General features: G+C 41.6%; 1 protein-coding gene across 2 annotated transcripts in view; it reads right to left on the reverse strand.

Annotated features, from left to right (window-relative positions):
* The window catches only part of dcc (DCC netrin 1 receptor), a 1326174-nt gene that overhangs the window by 270967 nt on the left and 1027208 nt on the right, over window positions 1–27999 (reverse strand). For both annotated transcript variants that reach the window (XM_087994379.1, XM_087994329.1), the window contains exon 12: window positions 8067–8116. In XM_087994379.1, the coding sequence (XP_087850505.1) occupies window positions 8067–8116 (50 nt within the window). The remainder of the gene's footprint in view (window positions 1–8066; window positions 8117–27999) is intronic.

Raw genomic sequence — 27999 nt, forward strand, 5'->3', positions numbered from 1 at the left:
TGAGTGAGACCAGGCTGTATGTCCCAGTAATTCACCAGCAAGCAACATATTTCTCTGTCCCTAATAGGCAAGACTATACTCAACTAACCTATGCTTTCAAAATGTGAAATTAAATGTTTATTGTTGGGTATGATTCCACAATTGGGCAGCACCCTTCAAATCATCATCAAAAGCATCAAGCTTCTGGGAGTGATCCTGACAGATCACTAACCATCTGTCCTGGTCCACCCACGTAAACACAACAATCAAGAGAGCAAAACAATGTCTCCATTTCGTCAAGAGTCTAAGGAAGTTCAGCATGTCCATACCAACTCTTACCAACTTTTATAGATGTACCTTAGCAACCATTCTATCAGCTGCATAACAGCTTGGTATGGTAACTACTTTGCCCAGGACTGTGAGAAACTACAGAGAGTAGTGAACACAGCCCAGTCCATCACACATACTAACCTTCCATCCAGTGACTCTACCTACACTTCTTATTGCCTCAGGAAGGCAGCCAACATCATCCAAAGACCCCTCTCACACCAGTTAGAAACTCTTCCAATTGGGCAGAAAACACAAAAGTTTACACACACTTACTAATAGATTCAAGAATACCTTTTTACTGGCTGTTATTAAACTTCTGAATGTACCTCTCAAATTAAATTTAATACTGACCTCGCTCTTTGTGCACCCTCTCTGCAGCCGTAATATTGCAATCCTCACTCTGTTCTATTGCACTTAATGCACTTTGTATGGTATGTTCTGCCTCTACTGCATGTAAAACAAAACGTTTCACTGCATCTAGGTACATGTGACAACAATAAATAAAATCAAAGTAATAGTACAATATCTAATATCTGTTTTCTGTAAATGCACTATTGGCAGGACGAGATTGCCCTGGAGGAGAATCAATAGGATGATGCCTGGGATGGAGCTGTTTAGCTATGAAGAGAGGCAGGATAAGACTGGTTTATTTTCTTTACAACAGGAAAGGCTGAGAGGAGACCTGACTAAGATCAGGAGAGGCACGTACAGGGTGGGTAGAAAGCAGCTGCTCCCCTAAGTTGAAGGGTTAGGAATAAGGGGCACACTTTCTACATAGAAGGCAAGGGGTTTAAGAGGGGATTTGAGGAAATTTGTTTTCACCAGGAGGGTGGTAGGAGTCTGGAATGCATTGTCTGGAGGAAAGATGAGGCTGGAAACTTCACAACCTTTAAAAAGTACTTGAATGAGCACTTGAAGGCTCATAACATTCAAGGCTATGGGCTTCATGCTGGAAAGTAGGATGGGCACAGATTTAGAGCAGTTTTGTCGGTCCAGACATGAGTCAAAGGGCTTCTGTACTTTACAATTCTATGAAACTAGACTAACCACAAATTTAAGATAATCAGTTGAGCTCACACTGTGGCTCATTTATGTTACATACCTTCATGTGCAGGCTGCAATCCTCTGCGGGCAGAAGGACTATGTCCGAGAATTGCATTTCTTCAATACAAAATAGTGAAACTAAAAGAACACCATGGTGATGCAGCATTCCTTCTTCGTGCATTGCCATCAGGCAGATATTGTTTTGCCCTCTTCTAAAAACCGTAGGCATTGCAGGATTGATTTCAGCTTGCAAATAGCCTCAGTGTATTAATTAGTACACATTGTGACATACTTAATAAATTGGAAGTATATTGTTTTACCTTTACATTGATTTTTTTTTACTTTCACTATTGAATTTTAATCAACATCCTCAGTTCCCCACAAGGCCATAACAGTATAGCCTTAAGCATCAAAAAAAAGAGACAACTTCTTCCATGGGAGCTACAATAGATCATTTCACATTAATCTTTATGGTAGCGTGCGTTTCACCTTCAGATCTTTTACCAAAGCAAATTACATATATAATGGCTTTTCTTTACAAAATAAAACTAATGTTTTTGCATGTACAAAGTGATTCAGTTTTATTTGCAATCTACAGTTAATAATAAGACAAACTCGACCACAAGAGAGACTTAGGAAAAATACTTGTCACGCTTCATGAATACTGTACAGCTAGTCATAGACACATTTGGAATTCCTTTTATTGTAGGACTATATGTAGGTAAAGATTTATTATTGGCTTTCAGGCTTTCAGACAGACCAATTACTTTGACTTGTCCTGACATACCTCCCCATCTCCCCCCCCAAGCCTTGTGAGGAGTTTTAAAATCAAGGTAAATAGATTGAAACTTCATGTCTAACCTTTGAAATATTTTATTTTCTTTTTATCAACATTGTTGCAACAGTTGACAAAACGTGAGAATGGCTGCCTCTCTCCACAATTTTCAGTTGAACCCAGTGAGACAGTGGAACAGCCTGAAGTTTCGGCTTCACATTCCACATCACAGACTTTATCATCTGATGTTGCTAACAAATTAGTGTAATTCTAAGGGAATCATGCTCTATCAGAAGTGATAATTCCATGGATGACACATTAAACTGAGGTCTTGACTGCCTTCTCAGCTGGATGTAAAATATCCTGCTCTAAGGAGATGGGGGAGTTCTCACTCCTGTCTCAGCTAAGTATTTAGCCCTCAATCAAAATCAAAAAGAAAAATATTATCAGCTCATTATCTTCTTACAGTTTGTGGGATCTTGCTATGTGCAAACAGGCTGACACACTCTCTCATCATCTATCAATCATTACACTTCAAAAAGACTAAATTGCACTGGCTTTCCTTCCACAACACTTTCTAATTAAAGCTCTCATCTTGATATTTAAATTATTTGTGACCATGCCCTTTCCAGATCGTCCAGTATACTTATTCCTGGCCAAGATTCCTGGATGCCCATTTGGAGAGGATTTATACCACAAGCTATCAATGTCAGAATGCAAGGATATTTGTGCAGAATAAAATGTAACCCAATGTAAAAGGAGGTGCTTTCACTGCTGCGATAGTATGTACTGTTTCTTCATTCATTTTCCGGAGGGATATTCGATAGATTCTGTCAACTTCCAGCAGTTTGCCCTCTTTTAGCTTAACTAACTTCTCTATCACAACCTTTAATTTACTATAATTGACCGTGTATCAGTGTTAACCAATTCAAGATTCAGCTCATCACCGAAATCTTCTCTTTTGTAAAAATTTGTGAAGTACTTGTTTAATATCAATTTCCATTTTCAGTAATGTTTTATAGCCACTGTCCCCTCCTTTGTCACTGTTATCCCAAAATGCATTTAATAATTCTTTTAACTGATATATTTGTAGTATGCTTTTTAATGTTGAGATTTTCAGCATTAGCTTGCTTCCAACCTCAATTTTTCTGTGTAGCTGGAAATTGAAGTGTTTTTTTTATTTTTTTAAAGTATGTATTTTTTTTGTCAGTAATTGAATGGGAGGTACGAATTAGGGAACTTTCTCTGATGCACTGTGACAAGTGTCATTCCCCATGGTGAAGTAATGTGATTTTGGTTTTCTCATTCCATAAGTTAGTAATTTGGATAAAGGAACAGGGAGTTGTACATTCAAGCTTATAGTTAATAGACCATGAGATATAACGGCAGAATTAAGCCATTTGGCTTATCGAGTCTGCTCCATCATTCGATCATTGCTGATCTGTTTCTCAAGCCCATTCTCCTGCCTTACCCCCTTAATCCTAGTTTCTCCTACTGATCAAGAACCTACATGTCTTAACCTACTTCTGTCATAAATTCACTCAAATTACTTTGCCTCCACAGCCTTGTGCTGCAACGAGTTCCACATATTCACCACCATCAGCTGAAGAAATTCCTCATCGGCACGGTGGCTCAGTGGTTAGCACTGCTGCCTCACAGCGCCAGGGTCAAGGTTCAATTCCAGCCCCGGGCGTCTGTCTGGAGTTTGCACGTTCTCCCTCTAGGTGCTCCAGTTTCCTCCCACAGTCCAAAGATGTGCAGGTCAGGTGAATTGGCCATGTTAAATTGCCCGTAGTGTTAGGTGCATGAGTCAAAGGGAAATGGGACTGGGTGGATTACTCTTCAGAGGGTTAGTGTGGACTTGTTGGGCTGAAGGGCCTGTTTCCACACTGTAGGGAATCTAATCTCACTTGGAAAGAGTTGTCATTCATTCTGTGCCATCTCCTTAGGTCCTGGTCTCTCCTACTTGTGGAAATATCTTCTCCATGTATGCAGGCCTCAGTGTTCTGTAAGTTTTAATCATATTTCCAACCCTCTCCTCCCCCATCCTTCTAAACTCCATTGAATACAGAACCAGACTCCTCAATCGCTCCTCATACAACAAGCCCTTTTAGCCTAGGATCATTCTTGTAAATCTCTTTTGGACCTCCTGCAAGGACAACACATCTTTCCTTAGATACAGGGTCCAAAACTGCTCACAATATTCGAAATGCCGTCTGACTAGAGCCTTATATAGCCTTAGCAGCATTTCTCTGCTCTTGCACTCTAACCCTCTTAAAAAAAAATGTCTTCCTAACTGAACCTGCATATTAAACTTAAGAGAATTCTGAACTAGGAGTCCTAAGTCCCTTTGTGCTTCAGATTTCCAAAACCTTTTCCCATTTGGAAAAGTCTACACTCTATTCTTCCTACCAAAGTGCACAACTTCACACTTTTTCACATTGCATTCCATCTGTCACTTATTTGCCCCTTCCCTTGTCCAAGACCATCTCCAGCCATCCCTCTTCCTTAACACTGCCTGTCCCTCCACCTATCTTTGTGTCATCTGCAAACATAGTAACAATTCCCACAGTTCCTATATCCAGATTGTTAATGTACAACATGAATAATTACGGTCCCAAAATGGAACTCCACTAGGCACCGACTGCCATGTGAAAATGACTCTTCTACCCCCACTCTCTGCCTTCTGCCAGTCAGTCAATCCTCTATCCATGCCAATACTTTGCCCCTATCATCATGAATTTTTTTTAGATTAGATTACTTACAGTTTGGAAACAGGCCCTTCGGCCCAACAAGTGCACACCAACCCTCCAGAGAGCAACCCACCCAGACCCATTCCCCCACATTTACCCCTTCACCTAACACTACGGGCAATTTAGCATGGCCAATTCACTTAACCTGCACATTTTTGGACTGTGGGAGGAAACCGGAGCACCTGAAGGAAACCCATGCAGACACGGGGAGAATGTGCAAACTCCACACAGACAGTTGCCCAAGGCGGGAGTTCTTAACTTATTTCAAAGACTCCTGCCTGGCAACTTGTCAAAGTTCTGGAAATCCAAATAGATCATAGTCACTGGCTCTCTTTTGTCTAACTTGCTTGTTACCTCCTCAAAGAATTCTAACAGAATTGTCAGCCATGACCTGCCCTGGATGAAGCTGTGCTGACCCAGCCCTATTTCACCATGCACTGCCAAGTACTCCGCAATCCCACCCTTAATAATGGACTCCAAAATCTTACCAATGGCCGTGGGCAGTTTAACTGGCTTAGAATTTCCTGTCTTCTGCCTCCCTCCCTTCTTTAAGAAGGATGATACATTTGGCACTCTTGGACTCTCCCTGACTCCAGTGATTCCTGAAAGATCACCACCATTGGCTCTACAATCTCCTCAGCCATGTCCTTTAGAAACCTAAGGTGTAGACCATCTGGTCCATCTTCAGACTTATCAGCTTCCTCAGCACCTTCTGCCTTACTAATGGTGACTACACTCACCTCTGCCCCTGACTCTTATGAAGTACTTGCATACTACTGGTGTCTTCTACTGTGAAGACGAATATAAAGTAGATATTCAATTCCTTTGCCATTTCTTTCTTCCCTATTTCTACTTTTCATAAAATCATAGAACCTCTACAGTGCAGATATAGGGTATTCATCCCAGCAAGTCTGCACCACCCTCCAAATTTAGAGGCTGGCTTCTCTAGTCTTAATACCCAGTGATCCAGTCTGGAGGCTCGGCTATCCATTGCCTCTCTCTTACCTTTTAAGTATCTCAAGAAAACTCTTGCAATCTTCTTTTCTATTATTAGCTGGCTTACCCTCACATTTCATCTTCTCCCCTCTTATTGCTTTTCTAGTTATCCTTAGTTGGTTTTTAAAGGCTTCCCGATCCTCTGGCTTCCCACTAATCTTCACCACATTTTATGCTTTTTCTTTTGCTCTTGTGCTGTCTTTGACTTCGCTTGTCAGTCATGGTTGCCTCGTCCTCCTGTTAGTACTTGACAATAAGTCAGGAGGGACCATATGTTGTGTTGGTAGGAGCAAAATGTTACAAAGGGACATAATCTGAACGTGGAGTAAAACCATGACAGATGGGCACAAACGTAAGAATGTTCTCTTTGTACCCGAGGAAGATAGCTCAGAAAAATGGATTGATGTTGAGATATTAGAAGCTATGGAAGAGCAAAGGGCTCTCCACAATATATTTAAAGGTGGTCAAAAAGTAATGAAGAGGGTTGATTGTGAACATGGTGCTAAAATTCATTCTAAAAAAAGTGACTTCTGTTGTTATGTTGTGTTCCAATCTTTAAAAGTAACATATGCACTGTTAATTTATGGGGCGAGTTTGAGGCTCTCTTCCTGGTTGAACAGGGAAGGTACCATACTGAAATGGCAGGCAATGACTTTTTCTCTACTTCTGCTGTTTCCATGGTGTTCATGTTCCTCTCCTGAGCTGACTGCTGGCTGTCTGGAACCTGCACACAGGTTGGGCCATTGACCAGGATCAAATGACAAATAGAAGACCCAAGTTAGGACACTCCTAGACAGAGAATGCTTGTCACACATTTTTTTTCTAGTGTGTACTGGTTGTCCAGCTCACGCAGAACACATTAAATATCATAATACATCTGTGAGGCCTGGGGGACCAGCAGAAAATTTCTGAGTTCTAATACACAGACCCATTCTGCTATCACTCCAGATTTAGTGTTCATGCTTCCCCTTCTCTGAGATAGATTCCTCTTCACAGCAATCCATTCTCTTCCAGTCTGGAGGCTCGGCTATCCATTTGTGCTAGTGTTTCAGAATTGTCCTGCATGTTTGTTTCTATCCCTCGGCACTCCAGTGAAATACTAATTGTTAGGCTGAGTTCCACTAAATAGCTGGCTAAGGTCTGCATAGAGATTGAATTCTTTATGTCCTCTGCTCCTGTGTGCTCAATTTATAGCTTTGGTCGCACTCTCTTCATTTGCTCTAATCTGATCACTTTTCAGAATAGAGTTCAGTCATGAGTTAATGGTCCCCAAGATGGAAATCATTCCCTTTAGAAGGCAACAGTGTTTGGGAATAGAAACACCAGCAGGTTGTCTCAAGGTGTTAGTGGCTAAGAAATGGCAATGGAGGGTTCATCACCGTTCTTCAATGTCCTGTTGGTACCCGTTGGTAATGGATTTTACGCAGGAACAGACCAACATTTCTTTTAATGAATACAAAATGTTATTTTCTTCACAGCCTTGAAACTTGGCTTCCAATCCAACATTGCTGTAGATCTATAATCCGAAAACCCTGGTCGCTGAGCCTCCAGTGATCATTTAACTGGTACTGTTGTTTTGAGACATGGTTTTATACAGTGTTTCTAAAATCACATTGAGAATTTAATCCATCAATGTTTTATTGGAAGTCAAAAGGAATCAACATCCACATGCATTTCTTTCAGAAATGTAAATGAAAATTCATCCAAATTTAGGAGGGGAGAACATAAACTCTGCCGAAATGTACATGATTCTTAAAATGTAAAGTTTGTCACACACTTCAGGCAATTGAAAGGTCAACAGGTTCACTGAGCAAAGCTCCACTATGGGTAAGTGACAATTCAATCCAATTTCTACTAATTTGGCAATGGAAAAAGGTTTTAAATGCACAAACCTCCGTGGACAAACAAAACCAGTAATTGCTAAACTGAAGTGGAAACAATAAGTAATCAATTCCAGTTACAATAGTAGTCAATTTATAAAAACTTCAAGCTTTTTCTCAAAACAAATTGCCTGACAAGAACTAAAGCTTTCCCATATCAACCACCCCGTAATCACACATATATCAAAACCATTCCTCATCAATATCTCATTGGCTCCATTCTGAGGTCACTGAAATTGAATTTGATGAAACTCTAAGTTCAGATTGAACATTCTCCATGAGGCAAGTGAAATAAGTTTCTGTACTTACACGAGAATTTGCCACTTCCAACGAAACATTCTGAGGGGGTGCACCGGGCACTGCAAAAACACAAGTAAACAGATAGTTAAAGGAAAGAAGAAAGCATTTGTTGGACTTTTACCAAGCTGGCATGTTAGGTCTGAAAGGTGTAAGAATCGATGAAGTCAGAATCCTCCCACAGGCACTGGAGTTTAACTCCCAGGTTGGAAGCCAGTTGTCCACTCATCAGGGAAAGGGGTAACGACCATTGGGATGGTGTGTATTGGCAATTGGAGTTCGGAGTTATGTTGATTGATGGGGGAAAGGGCAATGGGAGTTGATGAGGGGAAAGGAAAGGGTGGTGGATTAGTTAGGGAAGGGGGGTGTATCAATTTTGGGAGGAGGGAGTTCGGCAAAAGTGGGGAGAGCATTGATGCTCCTTGGGGGGTCCGGGGGAAATTTGGAGAGGAATCAGGAGGAGCCATTGAAACCTGGTGGTGGGAGGGCTGGATCAGATGTTTCATGGAAGGTGGGGAGGGAATGTGGAGGATCGGATTCATGATGGGATTGGAAAGGTGCACCTCTCCTGAATTCTCCCAAGTCATTGAGAAACTGAATAATGATAAATCAGCTGGCCTCATTATCATATTTAAAAGACCACAACGTCTCTTTGGATAACATTGGATGCCTTTCCACTTCCTAGTCTCTGTTTAAATTGTGACCCCTTGTTATTGACCATTCAACTAAGGGGAATAGCTGCTTTCTATCTATCCTGTCCACGCCCTCCATAATCTGAGATCTCTCTATCAAGTCCCATCTCAGCCTTCATTGCAGTAAAAGAATTAACCCCAGCTTATCCAGCTTCTCTTCTGAGCTAAAGTGTTCCATTCCAGGTAACATCTTATGAATCAACTCCTTCAAAGCAATCACATCCTTCCTATAATGAGGCAAAACAGAATTGCACATGATACTTCAGTTGTGGTCTAACTAAAGTCTCATACAGCTTTAACATAACCTCCCTACTCTTACAACCGATGCCATGACTGGTAAAGGTAAGCGTCCTGTGTGCTTTCTTAACTACACTATTAACCAGTCTTTATTCCTGATGAAGGGCTTTTGCCCGAAACGTCGATTTTGCCTGTCCTCGGATGCTGCCTGAATTGCTGTGCTCTTCCAGCACCACTGATCCAGAATATTAACCAGTCTTGCCAGCTTCAGAGATCTGTGGACAAACCCCTCAAGATCCCTCTTTATCTGGTGTCCTGACATTTGCAGAGTTCTCCCGTTTCTTCTGAAGTACATCACTTCAACACTTGTCATTGTTAAATTCCATCTGCCCACTTGACAAATTTATCTCTATCTTCCTGTATCCTAAGGTCTTCTTCCTCACTGTCAAACACTCATCCAGTCTTCGTGTGATCTGTAAACCAACTGTGGCTAACTAAGAAAGTTAAGGAGAGTATTTAGTTCAAAGAGAAAGCATATATGGAGGTCAAAGTCAGTGATGGCCCAAAGACTGGGATAAATTCAGGATCCAGCAAAGGAGGAGGACTCAAAAGATAATAAAGACAGAAAATAAACTATGAGGGTAACCTAGTGGGGAATATAAAAACTGACAATAAGAGCTTCTTTCGAATAGAATAGTAATTTATTGTCACTTGTATTTTTATACAAAATGCAGTGAAAAGTATTTAAGTTGTCCTACTCTGGTACCTATATTAATACATATTAATTACATATATTAAAAAATAAGTCAAAGTCCATATTCGAGGAAAAGACAGGCCCTACATTCTCCACCACTGCAGAAAGCTGACATTGAAACCACTGAATCCATTGTAGTGTAGTCAACTTTCCCCTAATTTTTGTGTTGTGTGCAAAGGCATGTTGTGAGATAGGTACAAGCAGTTTACAAAGAGGTATTGATATGTTAAGTAACTGCAAAAGGTTGACAAATGGCCTATAATCTGGGAAAATGTGAAGTTATTTATTTTGGAAGAGAGAACAAAAGTACAGCATATTATTTAAATGGAAGGAAATTGCAGAATGCTGCCACACAATGGCACTAGGTGGTACTTGTCCACAAATGACAGAAAGCTAGCACACATGTCGTGGGTAATCAGGAAGGCTAATGGCATGTTGGTCCTTATTTCAAGGGGCTTGGAGTATAAGAGTCAGGACAGTCAGGCTGCAACTATGGAAACTATTGGTGAGTCAACATCTGGAGTACTGTAAGCAGTCTTGGTCCCCTTATTTGAGGAAAAACATCATTTCATCGTATGCACTTCAGAGAAGGTTCACAAGGGTGATCCCTGGTATGGAGGGGTTTTTTTTTTAATTAGAATTCCTCTGGTGGGGAAACAGGCCATTTGGCCCAACAAGTCCACACTGACCCTCCAAAGAGTAACCCACCCTGACATTGACTTACTCTAGACTTCCACTAACTAATGCACCTGGCCTACACATCCCTGAACACTATGGGACAATGTAGCATGGCCAATTCACCTACCCTTCACATCTTTGGACTGTGAGAGGAAACCCACACAGACACAGGAAGAATGTGTAAAGTCCACACAGCCAGTTGCCAAAGGTTGGAATTGAACCCGCATTCCGAGCATTGTGAGCCAGCATTGCAAACCACTGAGCCACCATGCCGCCTTACCTTATATCTTATGAGCAAAGGTTAAACAGGTTTGGTAGTATAGCGGTTAGTGTCCCCGTCTGCCACGCAGGAGACCAGGGTTCAATTCCCTCCCTGCCAGGGAGGACCCAAGCATCGGGGTGGCATGGTCACTCAGTGGTTAAGACTGCTGCCTCACAGCACCAAGAACCCAGGTTTGATCCCAGGCTTGGGTGACTGTCTGTGTGGTGTTTGCACATTCTCCATGTGTCTGCGTGAGTTTCCGCCCACTATTCAAATATATGCATGCTAAATTGCCCATAGTGATCAGGGATGTGTAGATTAGGTGATTAGTCAGGGGAAATGTAGAGTATTAGGGTAGGGCAAAGGTCTGGGTGGAGTACTCTTCAGAGGGTCGGTGTGGACTTGTTGGGCCAAATGGCCTGCTTCCACACTGTAGGGATTCTATGATTTAGGTTTGGACTCTACTCATTGGAGGTGAGAAGAATAAGAGGTGATCTCTATAATAAGAGACAGGAGCAGAAATTAGGCTATTCAGCCTATTGGGTCTGCTGTGCCATTCAATCATGGCTGATAAGTTTCTTAACCCCATTCTCCCACTTCTTCTCCATGACCTTTGATATTCAAGAACCTATCTATCTCAGTCTTAAATATATTCAATAACCTGGCCTCCACAGCTTTCTGTGGCAATCTCACTGAAACATGCCAGATTCTTTAGGGGCTTGACAGGGTAAATCCTTCCATTCATGGGAAAATCTAGGACCAAAAGGCACAGTCTCAGAATAAAGGGGTTCCAACTTAGGACCGAAATGAGGAGCAATTTCTTGTCTCAGAAGGTTCAGAGGCTTTGAAACTGCTTGCCCCAGAGAGTTGTGGGAGTAGAGTTCTTCTGTATATTTAAAACTGAGATAGATAGATTCTTCATCAGTCCAGGGGTCAAGGGTTATGGGGAAAGGGTAGGAATGTGGACATAATGTAGATCAGCAATGATTCTATTGAATACTGGAGCAGGATTTGGGACTGAACAGCTTATTCTGTTCCTATTTCTTATGGTCTCTCCTTATGGTCTTAGGAAGCTTTACCATCTGAAAAACCCTTGAAATCATTTCATGCTCTTCCTTTAAGCACATTACTGGGAATTTAAATGTCTGCTTAAAAAGTTATCAGTTTCTACAAGGCTTGCAAAACAAAATAGACATGTTGGTTACTAAAATGTCAGAGTTCCGCATTTTTTGATCACAATTTGATGCAAATTATCCACACATTTCATTTAGAATTTTAAAAGTGGAAGTTCCCTCATCTATCATGAGCACGACTCTTTTGGTATCCAGTGAAACAGTTCGTAACTAATGCAATTATTTCAGTTGTATAGGACTGACCCGTCTTTATGAAAGTCAGGAAACAGAACCAGAGGTTCGTTTACAAAAGAAATGGCCAAAGATAGAGAGCTGGTCAATAACTAATTCACGGAATGAATCAACAAAGCAAGGCGGCTTGAGAAATGAGAAAGAGCTAATCCTCAACACTAAAGACAGCAAGATGAAGAACTAATCTACAAAAGGCGGCCATGGAAGAGAATAGAACCGTGTAACAGGATCCTGTAAATTAAGTCAGTAACAACAAAAAAATAGATAAAGTAGTGACAGAACAAGAAAAAAAAAAGATGAGAGGATACAATGGCAAAGCGAGATGGCACAACCGCTTGATAGAACTGTGCACGATCAGCACACTATGAAGCTAGACAGATGGCAAATTATGACGGCAGTATAACTTGACAGAATGTATAACAATTACATGAGAACTAGTTGACAATTTTGTTAACATGAATGTCAACACAACAACATGACTGAACAAGGTAACAACATTATGCAGCTACCAGTCAACAGAGTTAACTGAGAGGACTTAATGATAAACTGGTTACCACAGAATCATAGAACAGTTACAGTACAAAAGCAGGCCATTCAGCCTGTAGTGTTTGTGTGGTCCCGTGAAGGAGCAATCACTTAGTTCCACTTCCTTGCATTTGCCCCCTAGTTCCTTAAATATTTTCTCTACAGATAATGAGCTAATTTCCTTCAGAATCCTAAACTGAGACTGCTTTGGCCAAATCACTCACTTTGAGTAAAGGGATTTTTGGCTTGTCACCAGTATTTCTTTTAACAATTACCTTAAATTAGTGTCTTCTAGTTATTGATTATCCACTCCATGGGAACAGTTTCAACTTATCTGTTTTGCACAGACCCCTCATGAATGTAAATATCTAAAAAAAAACTCTCATTATCCTTTCCTTCTCCAAGGGCCATAGCCCATAATTCTTTAATCTTTCTTCATAACTGAACTTCTGTATTGCTGGAATTTTATCTAGAGAATAATGGATGAATAAGGATATGATGGTACAGCAAGAGTGGGGTGGATGAGGAGAGTTGACTCATGTATATATGATGAAGGATCTGTTTGGTTCTTTGACCCTGCTGCAACATTCAATGACAGCATGGCTGATATGTTTGTAACCATGGACTGAACCTTAGATTTTTTAGCTTAGTGTCAGCTTGGACAAGTTTTCTTGAGGGATTTTTGTCTGAGCCTATTAGATCTTTCATTGCATCATACCAAAGTTGTCTCATTAACGATGTCCCCCGACCCTATGGCTTCACAGTCACCTGTTTCTACTGTCAGCCATTCTTGGAAGTAGTCATCACTCACTGGATACCCACCAAAAGTGCAGCATTCCTCTCACTCACACTATATTTAAAAAGGTGCTGTGTACTCAGATGAGCCCCGACTTCCCGAAGCTGCCCTGCCTGGTCACGGAAGTTCATTCAGAGCAGGTTGCAGAAGGGGAAAATGGCTCCACAATTGTGTGACAGAGGCTGGTGGGTTGGGTAGAGCAGGGGAAGGCCTTCCTCTTCCAGGAGCTCTGGCAGAGAAGGCCATACTTCCAGACACTGGCAGCTTAGTCAGAGGTTGCCAGCTGGGTCAGTGGGGTGGTTTCCACGTTCTGGAGGAATAGCCAGCAGCTGCAAGAAGATCAATAAAATTCTTTGCTTCACATGGTAAGTGCCATTCTCCTCCCTGCTCCCTCTCACTCACTTTCTCTCTGCTGCTGCACCCCCTACCACCAAGGCTAATGCTCTATCACACTCACTACTGTTGCCTTCAGCATCTCCCCTTGCTCACTCTTATTTCACCCCAATCTCCAACATCACTCATCTGCATGGCCTCTGCGCTACCTACTCAGTTTCCCAGAAGGCCTCACTAACCTTTGAACACCTGTGCCAGCACCACCAGCCATCCCACTCATTTTCATCTCATTCAATCCCTCCCTCTCTCTCATTCCAGGATAAGGCAGTTTGCAATAGGGCAGAAAGGGCCCAGATGGGTAAAGAGGTGCCTGACATCACCTCCTTACTCACTATGAGGGGAGAATGCGGTCCCTTGCAGGAGAAGACCAGGAGTGCTCCTGCAGAGGATGCTGAGAAATTCATGTCCCACCGATTTAAGTAAGTACCATTCTTCATTCTACTGCAACTCCCACAGTAACTGTGCTGCCAGTGTTATTTGTTCCAAATCACTTCAACCATTGGTTGCGACACCTGATCTCATGTCCTGCAGGTATGAGTGGAAGGTCCACATCCTCCAGTGGAAAATGGCTAGCTCCATCAGAAGACCCCTTCTTGACCTTTCTGCAGATCCCCAAAACCCAATCCAAGAACCCTTAACCTCCCCTTCAGCCTTGTCCCAAACTCCTACCCCTCCAATCACACTTAACCTCGCCCTGAAGCCTGGGATTTCACTGATGCTCCTCCACTAGTACACCACCCCCCTCCATCCCCACTTGGCACTGTGCAGCGCAATAGCTGGCAGCTGGCACTCCTCATTGAGCATGACATGGATCCTTATTTCAGGCATGGGCCTGGTGGTGGCCTTGCTAATATCTGATTTCCATGAGATTCTGTGAGTATTCCCTGGAAGGGGCAGAACAGGTTCCTTGCTGTCTCTCTAGCCAGCTGTTCAAATCCCAGACACCTCAGCAATACTTCACCAAGTCCATAAATTCTAGCTCCTGTGACTATATTGGCACTTTTTTGCCACTATGTTTACAGCTCAATGACATGACGTATGGCAGACTAAATGCAATCAAAATGTCCGCTCTCAGGTTAACAGGAAGCATTTCACTGAACAAACAGATAGACCATGATCAATTTACTTGACTTACTGGCAAACAACTCCAGAGATCTTTTCACTGATGAAATATTGCAACCAATCTAACACAAAAGCAGGCAAGAAAAGACTTGGGAGTGATAACATTTTCATACAGCACTGTTGTCTGCTGAAACTGCTTGACCTCACAGCACTCCAGCACAAATGCTAGCTGGTAAATTAGGTGTCACTAGAGTATTCTTTTGGCTGTAGGCAGGCTGTGTATTCAATTCTCTCAAACAGGCCCTTAATGCATCTTTCTTATCCAGACCTACTGGGATCTTCCCCAAACAAGATACAAATTGCACTTGGGCATAAACTGTTATTTGTTTCCACTGAAGATGCAGAATTTACTTCAAACTGGAAACATGACAAAATTGTTGAAATCAAGTCTTTATAGAAACACTTCTGGAGTTGAACCATCTGGCATCTCATGCTGCATGATGCTGAACAGTTTGACACCTGCCGTGCCTCTCTATGATCTCTATCTCAAGTTCAAGTTGCTGTTTTGTGCCTCAATGTTGATTCTGTTTCTCTCCCACTAGCTCAAGATGTAAACTTGGCTTGACAGAAGTAACCCAAAACACATTTTTTCAAATATGAAAAGGGTGGAAAAGGTAGATGTAGAGAAAATGTTTCCACTTGTGGAGGAATTCAAAATGGGAGCCATATATACAATATAGCTACTAATCAATCTGGATTTAGAAATGAGGAGAAATTTCTTAATTCAGAAGATTGAATAAATGTGGAACACCTCACAACCCTGAAGTGGCTGAGTCCAATAGCTTAGCTCGCAAATGGAACTAGATGAGCACATGAGAAAGGACAGAATTAGAAGATATGTTGCAACTCTGAGTTAGGTAAATAAAAGGGTAAGAGATTAGCAGCACGGAGGAGTTGGGCTAAATGATCTGTTTCTGTGCTGTATATTCTATCTAATTTGATAGAACTCAAATAAAATTCTCAAAGTTCTGTGCAATTCAGAAAGGAACCTCAAAACCACAACCCTTCCATTAGTCAAAGAACCTCGAGAACATACTGTTTCATTGTAAGTGTATTCAGCTCCAGACAGACCATTGTAGAAATAGATTACATTAATATCCCTGCATAAAGCAGGTAAGCAAATCAACCAAGGTGTTGTTAAACACATAGCAATGGAGAAGACAAAAACTTTGTTCAATAATGTTAGAAAACAGGGCTGACTGTATTTTTACATGATTGGCCAGAAATTTACAAAATACATAAATGCAGTTTCCAAACAGAATGCACATTTTTTTAATTTTATTATGCATAGTAATTATTAAGGATATTCAGGTCTTCAGTTTGGAAGCCTGTGACCAGTGGAATGCTACAGGATTGGTGTTGGGTCCACTACTTTTCGTCATTTATATAAATGATTTGGATGCGAGCACAAGAGGTATAGTTAGTAAGTTTGCAGATGACACCAAAATTGGAGGTGAAGTGTTCAGCGAAGAAGGTTACCTCAGGTTACAACAGGATCTGGACCAGATGGGCCAATGGGCTGAGAAGTGGCAGATGGAGTTTAATTCAGATAAATGCGAGGTGCTGCATTTTGGAAAAGCAAATCTTAGCAGGACTTGTACACTTAATGGTAAGGTCCTAGGGATTGTTGCTGAACAGAGACTTTGGAGTGCAAGTTCATTGCTCCTTGAAAGTGGAGTCGCAGGTAGCTAGGATAGTTAAGAAAGTGTTTGGTATGCTTTCTTTTATTGGTCAGATAATTGAGTACAGGTCATGTTGTGGCTGTACAGGACATTGGTCAGGCCATGTTTGGAATATTGCGGGCAATTCTGGTCTCCTTCCCATTGGAAGGCTGTTGTGAAATTTGAAAGGGTTCAGAAAAAATTTAGAAGGATGTTGTTAGGGTTGGAGGATTTGAGCTATAGGGAGAGGTTGAATAGGTTAGGGCTGTTTCCCCTGGAGGTAGGAGGCTGAGGGAGTGACCTTATAGAGGTTTACAAAATTATGAGGGTCATGGATAGGATAAATAGACAAGGTCTTTTTCCTGGAATGGGGAAATCCAGAATTAGAGGGCATAGCTTTAGGGATGTAAAGGAGAACATTTTCATGCAGAGGATGGTGCGTGTATGGAATAGGCTGCCAGAGGAAGTGGTGGAGGCTGGTACAATTGCCACCGCTGGATGGGTATATGAATAGGAAGGGTTAGAGAGATATGGGCCAAGTGCTGGTAAATGGGACTAGATTAGGTTAAAATATTTGGTCGGTATGGACGAGTTGGACCGAAGGGTCCGTTTCTGTGCTGTACATCGATAAGAATGTCCACAATTGTCTGCAAATTACACCACTACAAAGTAATTCATGAAGAAAAACCATTAGTAAAAACACTTTCAAAACCTCATCACAATTTGCCTTCAAAGAGAGGGCAGTTCGAAAGCCATCAGTCCTTGTGGAAAACAACAAGCAACTAGTGATGTAGAGTGCTGAGTCGTGGCTTCGAGAGTGTGTCACGTTTACAAGGCTGGGGTTACAGTAAACAGGCTGCTTCACTTAGATAATAGTCACTAGTGAAGAGGGCAAGAGATGACAGCAAATGAGAGATGTTTTGCAAGCAGTGTTTTCAATTCAGGCTGCCTGATGTTGAATGAAATGGTTACCAGGCCCCAATCCAGTCTTAAATTAAAATCAAGTCAGTCCCTTGATTCATTACTCTCAGTCTCTTGAGAGGGCAGCATATTATAAACGCTGGGGCATTCTCACAGAGTGTTTCAATTAAATCAATTAAGCACTCAGTTTCATTTACTGCCCAAGTGCTTCTTTTGAAGTGAAGCAATCACATACCCACAAATGTACAAACATGATGGTTGATTAATCAACACAGATGACATCATCTCCAACTTGAGCAAATACTTCTCAGAAGGATCCATCTGGAAGCTGGAACAAAAGGTTATTCTTAATCTTGCCATTTACACCTATGCAATGCTGCTTTATTGCACACTCAGTTTTTTTTATTCTCTTGTGGGATGTGGGTCTGGATGGAAACTCATCTTTTAGGTTAGGAATCTCGCAGTGAGCAATTCACCTCCCAACTCCCCAACTCCAGTCAACCATCTGCAATGCACAAGTCAGGACTGTGATGGAATACTCCCCACTGGCTTGGAGGAGTGCAGCCCCATCAACACTCAAGAAGGTTGACACTATTAGGATAAAGCAGCCTGCTTCATTGGCATCATATTCACAAATATTCACTCCTTCCACCACTCAGCAGGAGCAGTACATACTATTTACACATTGCACTGCAGAAATTCACCAAGGCTCCTAGGACAGCATCTTCCAAATCAATGAACGCTTAGCATCTAGGAGGACAAAGATCCTCCACAAGGTCCTACATCACCTGCAAGTTTCCATACAAGCCACTAAACATCCTGACTCAGAAATATATACTTGGAAACAATGGTTCATTCAGCGTTGCTGGCTCAAAATCATGGAGCCCCCTTCCTCACGGCATTGTGGGTCTATTGACAATACATGGAATGTAGTGATTCAAAAAGACAATGCACAACCACTTTTTCAAGGGCAATTAGGGAATTTGTAACACCTCAACACCTACATTTCATGACTAGATTTTTTAAAAATGGAATGTGCAGTGGTTTAGGAAATGAATGCAGAAATGTTAATGATATTGAACTTGGGTTTCCCTTCAAGAATATATGTCTTTTGATCTTATCACAATGATTCAGAATACCTGTTTAAGTATAACACTTCAGCCAATTATTCTGTCTCTATATGGTGGAGAAAGTGAGGGCTGCAGATGCTGGAGATCAGAGCTGAAAATGTGTTGCTGGAAAAGCGCAGCAGGTCAGGCAGCATCCAAGGAACGGGAGAATCGACGTTTCGGGCATAAGCCCTTCTTCAGAAAGTCTATAGTGTCCAGTATGTTAAACAGTAAAGACCAATTTCTATGTAACACTTTGGCATCATAAAATGTCTCAAAAGAGTGAACACTGATTGTGAATTATGAGAAGAATTAAAGGAAATAGCTAACAGCTTATTTAGGGAGATATAAGTTTCAAGAAACTGAAGGATAGAAGTGTAGAAAGGAAATTCCTGAGTCTGAGAGTTGCATGGCTGAAGATGGTGTTGCCCATTATGAAGTGGAAGAGGAGATAGAAGAGTAAAGACTACATGAAAAAAATGGAAGACTGGACAAGGTTGCAGAGGCAAGAAGAATCCACAATAATGACAGAGATTGAGACACAGGGTGTTAGGGAGCCAGCAAAGATCAGCAATGACAGAGGTGGAGTGCATGCAGAACTTCATGCTGCCTGGGCTGGCTTTGGTCTTAGGTGATGTTGTTAATGGAAATTCTAGCCAATGTAATATTTGACATTAGACAGGCAGCATGGTGACAGGATTTAGCTGTAAGGCTGGGAAACTGTTCAACTGTAATTTGTTAACTATTGTCAGGAGGGAAATAGAAGCCAACTGCATTAACAAACGAGAAGGAAAATTTGATCTGCATTTCCAGTGCTGACATATAACTAAAACTTGCTACTTCATAGTATGCATGAACTTTGGGTGAAGAGAAGACAGGGCTTGAACTCCACTATAAAACAGTTCATTGACACTTACTCCCTGTCTCACATAGCTCCTTTGATCCAAGAACCAGGATTAGGATACTGGAATATTGATGCAAATGGAATCATTTTTCAGTTTACATCACCTCATTGGAGTGAGAATGCAGAGAAGTCGTTCTCAAAACTATATGTTAAGCCATAAACGCACTTCTCTCTGTGAAAAAAACACAGCTCAGAGCTTGACCTGTGAGTATCAAATAATACGTTTAAAAATTCACTCTGTTTCACTTGACTGAGGATTTCAGATTGAACAAAGAAAAAAGAACAAAGAAAATTTACAGCCCAGGAACAGGCCCTTCGGCCCTCCAAGCCTGAGGCGATCCAAATGTACTGTTTAAACCTGTTGGTTAATTCCTAAGCATCTGTATCCCTCTATTCCCCACCTACTCATGCATTTATCCAGACGCATCTTAAATGAATCTACCATGCCTACCTCTACCACCTCTGCTGGCAACGCGTTCCAAATGCCCACCACCCTCTATGTGGTTACAGGTATTTTGCAAGCTGAGTAGACATTTTCAATGCAGCTAGTTTTACTTTGCTTGCAGAAAAGGCTTCATATTTTAAAGGAAACTGACGTTCAGACTTTTAAAGGATGTGTTTCACAAATCCTGTGGTTCCATTAGCATGACACCTGGTGTTTCAGTGCTGTGAAAACTGTAGACTGTGCTTGAAATGCATTGGTGCCATTCATTTTCACACTTGACCCTTGCTTTCCAAGCAGTCTGTACAATAGGGACAGTCACTCAGTTCCAACTTCAGGATTTCAAAAGGTTTCATTTTACTATCAACCACCTGCTCCCACTCACTTCCTGCAGGGTATATGGTATTTTATCAGACACGAGGGGGCTAGGGCTACAACTCTAGTTGGAGTCACAACTCTATTCCTGGAGGTCACATCCCATATGACTCCTACCCCACTATCCCTCCACCCAAGATTGCCATCCAATCACATGGACATTTCTTCTATTGTGATGAGGATTCTTCTTCAGGGATTTTGGATTCTAAAGCTGAGAAGTAAATGAGTTCTGGAGTTTAGTTCTGTGAGGATGCCTTGTTTTTCAAAAACTACATTGGGAAAGTTATTTTGATCACTGAGTTTACAACAGCGTTTTGATGAAAGCGTACAACTTAAGCTAAATTACAAGAGAAGCCAATTTGTGAAATGTTCAGAAAGTTATGGAACCATTTCTCAGTTTATATCACCAAATTGGCATTGTGGGTCTACCGACAATACATGAAATGTAGTGATTCAAAAAGGCAACGCACAACCACTTTTTCAAGGGCAACTAGGAAATTCGTAACACATCAACACCTACATTTCATGACTAAATTAAAAAAAAAGATTGTTCAGTGGTTTAAGAAATGAATGCAGAAATGCTGATAACATTAAATTTGGGTTTCCCTTCAAGAATATTTGGCTTTTGATCTTAGCACAGAGATTCAGAATACCTATTTACATATAACACTTCAGCCAATTATTCTGTGACTATATGTTGCCTAGTGTGAAAAAGAGCAAAGACCTATTTCTGTGTAACACTTTGGCATCATAAAATGTCTCAAAAGAGTGAACATGGAGTATGAATTATGAGAAGAATTAAGGGAAATGGCTATTTGGAGTGAGAATGCAGAGAACTCATTCGCATAGCTATATGTTAAGCCATAAGCACACTTTTCCTTGTGATTAAACCACAGCTTAGAGCTTGACCTGTGAGTATCAAGTAATGCATTTAAAAATTTGCTCTGAATTTAAAAATTCAGCAAGTTAAGCCTTTACAACCCACAGAAAGAAGGCCAGGGTTTGGTTTATAAGAAATGAGCCATGCCAACAGATGGGTCATTTCAGCTTTAACACTTTCCAGGTCATCAGTGCTAGAAATACACAATCTGTGTTTTAGCAGTCCAGTTTAACAGGGCTGGGGAAACAAGAAGTTGTGATTTTCCGAGAGTTTAATAAGAAGTGCAAATAAGTTAGTCTACATCAGTGTCTTCCTGGGAGATACATAGATAAGGGGAGAAAGTGAGGTCTGCAGATGCTGGAGATCAAAGTTGAAACTTTATTGCTGGAACAGCACAGCAGGTCAGGCAGCATCCAGGGAACAGGAGATTCGACGTTTCGGGCACAGGCCCTTCAGATACATAGATAAGCACATCTGGTGAATGTGTGGAAAGTTTCTGAAAGGAAATAACTACAACCTTATGAGTAATAAATTTGAAAGTGAAGAATGGAAGTGATCGTCATAGGTTGAGTGTCTCTAAAGGATTTTTCTGGAGTAAAAGAATTGGATCTTTATTTTTGTTATTTATGGTATCAATCAAAATTGTGTTACACTTTGCTCTCCTCCCCTTCCCTTCTTTTAAAATGACAACATGTGTACTAAAGAAAAGTATGTTGACAACCTCATGGAAATATGTTCAGTGATTGGCCACCATCGTCATCAAGTTATAAAATTATTTAATTGTCTATTAAACAAGGTTTCACTCTGAGATTTGACTTGTCCACTGTTACTATTTTCCAGGAACATAATGTTGCCTTCAACACTTTTGTCTTAAACAAATGAAAATGTTCGAAGGAGAAAAAATAAGACACTCAATTCTTTCCAGCTCAGTGCATTTTCTCTTTGGTTGCTTGAGGCAATTTCTGTGAAATTAGTCTCTAGCTCCTTAGTGGCAGCCCTAGCAAGGTGAGAGTAAAAGCAAGTTGGGCAGTGGAGGAAAAGGCAACATCATAACTGCAGCAAATTCAGTTATAAGAACATAACAACATGGATCAGGGTAGACAATTCAGCCCCTCAAGTCTACTCTGCCATTAATAGGATCACGGTTGATCTCATCTTGGCCTCAGCTCCACTTTTCTGTTCGCTGCCTGCCTTGGTTCTCTGGGTCTTCACTCTAGTTATTTTATAAGTTGTAATGGCCTCTGGCTCTTAACTCTCAGAACCTCATCACCTCATTCATGTACCCATGTCACCTCCATGTCAATTTGTGCCCCACCAATCCCCATGTCCCTTGTATTTCCGATGCCACCTACATGCCAATGAACACCCTCCACCTACTGCCCCTCAGCCAATGACACTTCAGTAGCACATACAACAATACATGTTGGGGGCAGCCCCTCGGGTCTGCTTGACTTTTCAATCAGATTATTGCTGATCTGATTGCAGCCTCCAGTCCACATTCCTGCCCAACCCTCTTTCCACATCCAGCACCTTTTCAAGAAGAGAGTTGTGAAGACTCACAACCCTCTGAGAGAACACATCTGTTTTAAATGGGTGACCTCGAATTCTAATTTCTCCCTTAAGAGGAAACACCCTTTCCACATACATGTCTGATGAGACCCATCATGATCCTATTTACTTCTATCAAGTGACCTGTCTCTTCTAAATGCTACTGGATACAAGCCTGGCCATTCCGATCTTTTCTCACTAGGCAACCCTCCATAGCAGGCATTCACGTCATGGAGTATCCACCATGGGCAAACTTTAGGAAACATGTTGATGACCAAAACTTCTCTCTTGATATTCTCACACAGCTTTCACTGAGACATAGTTTCTCATGAAAGACTCTCACACAAATAAAATCTACACAAAGTTTTCGAATCTCAAGTTGTGAAAACATTTTCATTCATTAGCCACATTAAACTCAAATGATCCTTTAAAAGCCTCTTTAAACTAGCATTCACACTCATAACTCCTTGCTGAGATTTGTGCTCTTGTACCTTATGAATGTGATATTAATATGAATGTACCTAAGCATTCATATAAATTAACCACTCTTGAAAAATAAATAACGATACGGTGGAACAGTCAATCACGTGTTTTTTTCCCCAACCTACATCAGATTGCCTGTCAAACAAAGTAGTCAAGTAAATGAGGGGTCTTTAAATTCTTCAAGTTGAAAAAGCACAAATTATTTTTTAGATTACATATCCATACTTAATCAGACATTATCCCTCATTCAAAAGCTTATCTATTCCTTCAATTTGTGATGACAACAATCTGGGTTTAGGACATTTTGAAAGACAAAAAGGAGATCTGTTTAAACTCAATAGTAATTTAAAATGGAAAACGTGAAGGCTGCAGATGTTAAAGAGTCAAAGTTGAAAAGTGTGGCACTGGAAAAAAACAACAGGTCAGGCAGCATCCGAGGAGCAGGATGTTTTGGGCATAAATCCTTCATCAGGAATGGCGGGAAGAGGGGGGAGTGGCTGGCTGTGGAAGGGGTCTGCGAGATAATAGGAGGGTGGAGCTGGGCTAAAGGTAGATGGAAAGGCGATAGGTAGATGCAGGTGGAGGGTGATCGTGCAGTGGGAAGTGTGGAGTGGAAAGGTGGGAAGGAAGATAGACAGGTAGGATAGGTCAAGAGGTTGGTGCCAAGTTGGAGGGTTGGATCTGGGATAAAGTGTGGGGAAGGGAGATTTGGAAACTAGTGAAGTCGATGTCGATGCCATGTGGTTGAAGGGCTCCAAGGCGAAAAATAAAGTGTTCTTCCTTCAGTTGTTGGGTGGCTAGGATTTGGTGATGGAGGATGACTTGCATGTCCTTGGTCCAGTGGGAGGGAGAGTTGAAGTCGTCGGCCACAGGGCTGTGGGGTTGTTTAGTGCGTGTGTCCTGGAGATGTTCACTGAAACATTCCACGAGTTGGCATCCAGTCTCCCTGGTGTAGAGGAGACCACTTCAAGAGCAACGGACACAGTAGATGAGGTGCGTGGATGTGCAGGAAATCTCTGCTGGATGAGAAAAAAATCCTTTGGGGCCTTGGACAGAGGTGAGGGGGGAGGTGTGGGTGCAGGTTCTACGCATCTTGCGGCAGCAAGGGAAGCTGCCCGGTGTGGAGGGTGAGTTGGTGGGGTGGGGAGGTTGTGTGGAGCTAACGTGGGAGTCACAGAGGGAACGGTCTTTGTGGAAATGTATCTCTGGTGCTGGCATCTGACTTGAGGTGGTGGAAATGGCGGAGGATAATACACTGTTTCTGGAGGTTGGTGGGGTGGAAGATGAAGACAAGGGGGCTCTATCCTTGCTGGGTTCAAGGGTGGAGGTGTGGGAAGTGGAGGAGATGCGCTGGAGGGCATTGTTGACCACATGGGAGAGGAAATTGTGGTCTTTGAAATAGGATGCTATCTGGGCTGTCTTGGAGTGGAATTGCTCCTCTTGCGAGCAGATACGGCAGAAGCGGAGGAATTGGGAGTAAGGGATAGCATTTTTACAGGAGTGGGGGGTGTGAGAGGAGGTGTAGTCCAGGTAGCCGTGGGAGACAGTGGGTTTGAAATAGATGTTTGTGTTGAGTCGGTTGCTGGAGATAGAGACTAATTTAAAATGGCTTAGCTAACTTCAGGTTTCCCCAATTGTGAAAATAACATCTTGCCACCTTCCCATTCCATAAAATATTGATTCTGATGGAAATGGGAATGGGACTTCTGCAACTGCACCCTGCCACACCATTTTTAAAGGTCTGCAGAGGCTTCCTACCTGAGTGCAAATCAGGCCACAGTTATCTGAACACGGGTCGGGATGCTCTCGGACTACAATGGAGGTTACTTCACTATTTTGAGAATGTGAGACTATGTGAAAGGAGAGAACCTGACCTACCCAGCTGGATGGGACAAGTTCAGTATGTGCTGTCAGATGCTCTTCCCTTTTAAGCTCCAGTAGGAAGGGATAGTGATACACAGGTGAGATTCTGCAATACCTGGCCACTTGGAAAAGAAAATATGGAAACCTCTGAAGCAAATCTTAAATAGATAAGGAAGTTAACTCGTCCATAATATCAAAGTGAATCAACCTTGAATGACAGCTGAAGTTGAAACAAAACAAATCACCTGATAAGGTAAACCAACCAGATGGAATCAGGTAAATGAGAAAAAGTGGATGCTCTGTGGAAACACGTATAACTTGATGAGAATTTTGAAAGTTGTGAAAATTAAAGTTGGGAAGCAGTTAATTAAGCTCAGAGGCAAAGCAGAGAGAAAAATAGTTACAGCAAATTAAAATTGAGAGCTGTGCACATTTTGTGGAAATCAGAGTTTGACAATGATCTGTATTCATAATTTTGCCTCAAGGTGAAAACTATTCACAGATCATTAGATAATTTAGTATAATTCTGGGAGTTGCTAATACTCATGAAGAAGATCAATAAACAAAAAGTTGGAGCAATAAAAAGACAAGTTTGTTTATTGAAGTCATTAATGAGGAACTCATGCAATTTTTCTGCTGTGCTATAAAATAAAAATATTGCTACACATTACACATAGCATATGTGAAATGCTCTAAAACTTACATTAGCAGAGACAGAGATAAGAATATATCACAGCACACAGTGAATATACTTACATTGTACTCTTGGACGTTTTGGAATTATTTGGTACATTTAATTTAGTACATTTAGGCTGGTGCTGGCACAGTGGCTCAGAGGTTAGCACTGCTACCTCACAGCACTAGAGACCTGGGTTCAATTCTGCCCTCGGGTGACTGTCTGTATGGTGTTTGCACATTGTCCTTGCATCTGCATGGGTTTCCTCTGGGTGCTCCGGTTTCCTCCCATAGTCAAAAGATGTGCAGGTTAGGTGGATTAGCCATTGTACAAGGAGGGTTGCAGGGATAGGGTGGAGGAATATTTCTGGGTGGGATGCTCTTTGGAGGGTTGATGTGGAATCAATGGGCCAAATGGCCTGCTCCCACACTGTAGGGATTCTATGATTATAAAACTTCCAGCATAGGCTGTGACTGGAAATTAGGTGACCTCTCTGTTACTTCCTTGTTAGCAAGTCCCTGTAGGCATGATGAGGCCGAATGGCCTCCTTCTGCACTGTAACAATTCTGTGATTCATCACCCTCATGCCAGCTCACCAATTTTTGTCTGACTGGCCTGCAGTCCAATCACCATTAGGAGGGAAGAATTGCATGACACATTGGCTCAGTGGTTAGCACTGCTGCCTCACAGTGCCAGGGACCTGGGTTCGAGTTCAGTCTGTGTGGTGTTTGCATGTTCTCCCCATGTCTGCATGGGTTTTCTCCAGGTACTTCCATTTCCTCCCACAGTCCAAAGATGTGCAAGTTAGGTGGATTGGCCATGCAAAATGAACCATAGTGTCCAGGGATGTGCAGGCTAGATGGATTAGCCATGGGAAATCCAAGGGTACATGGAGAGGGTGAGTCTGGGTGGGTTGCCCTTCAGAGGGACGGTGTGGACTTGGGCCGAATGGCCCGTTTCTACATCCCGGAGATTCTATCTAACTTCCAGCTATCAATGGTGGACTTGTGCACAAAAAGCCAATAAATCCTGGCCACTGGTTTATGTTCAAAACTCATTTGCTACAACCTGTGGCTTGTCTCTTGGCATCATTAAATTCAATAGGTGGTATTTTGTTGAAATATAAGCTACCTTATTTGCTCATATAAATGACCTCATATAAACCACGTGCCTCAGATACTGAGCCAAATCTCAACAGTTTTGTAAATGAAGGATATCTGATGCCCAATGTTTTTCATTAGGTGTTCCCTTTTAAATATTTAAATCACTTTTGGTCCTGGCTTGGCAATCATCCCTAATGGGTCAATAATTTCTGTTTATCTATCAATTAAAAAGGTGTAACAGGTAAACTGTAGGATCTGGCAATACCAACAATGCAGAAACAATGAGAACGGTGTGAGTCATGTGCAGCATCCTGCTAAGGTCAGAGTTAAAGTAGTGTTTGGAGATCATTGGTAAATTTTGGAGCATAATCTGCATACTTTGAAAAAAAAATTGATTCAGCTGGCTGCTGGCTCTGTTTGCTCAGAAAAGCAGTTTAAAATCAGGCAGGTTGTTTACAGGTGAAATCACTACTTCACAGGCTTATGACACCAGTTTGATTCGCTTATTGGGCACACAGACTAGGAGAGTGTATACAACAATGAGATAAAAAAGAAGAAACCAAGCTGAAAGATACAGAGAAGGAAGCAAAGAATTGGATGGTGGGAGAAATATCGAGAAGCAACTACAAAGACAGCTAGTGTTTTAGTCACTGTATAAAAGTTAATCATGTACAGTTCAACATCTACAGTGTGTCATACATTATCTAGGTACTGCTTCTGTACTGAATCAAGCCCATCTATCTTTCTTCAAATATCATTATTAATTAGAGATTTGTGCAGGAATAATAGTTGGAAAAATAATGGGTAGATTGTATATTATCCAATACCGCTGAAGACAGAATAAGTTATACAACACAATTTGATCAAAGTGCAGTGGGATATTAATTAAATTGGGAAAAGAATAAGTGTCATCTAAGTCACTCAGCAACATCCAGGATAATGGAAGGAGACAATATATAAAATCAAGTAGCTTTGCAATCAGATTACAAAGGAAGGTGGAAGTGCCTGACCTGTGACAGATGAAACTGAATTAAGTGCATTAAGGGAAGCATTCATCATAGGTTAAGAAAGCAATGCCACCTTTGTTTAAAGCTCTTTGAGTCATTCTTTCTGTTTTTAAATTACTCCATACTGGCTTTCAGTCATTTCAGTATTAC

The sequence above is a fragment of the Chiloscyllium plagiosum genome, unplaced genomic scaffold, assembly GCF_037043375.1.
Source record: "Chiloscyllium plagiosum isolate Xiang-an unplaced genomic scaffold, Cpla_swu_hap1 HiC_scaffold_1, whole genome shotgun sequence".
NCBI lineage: Eukaryota > Metazoa > Chordata > Chondrichthyes > Orectolobiformes > Hemiscylliidae > Chiloscyllium > Chiloscyllium plagiosum.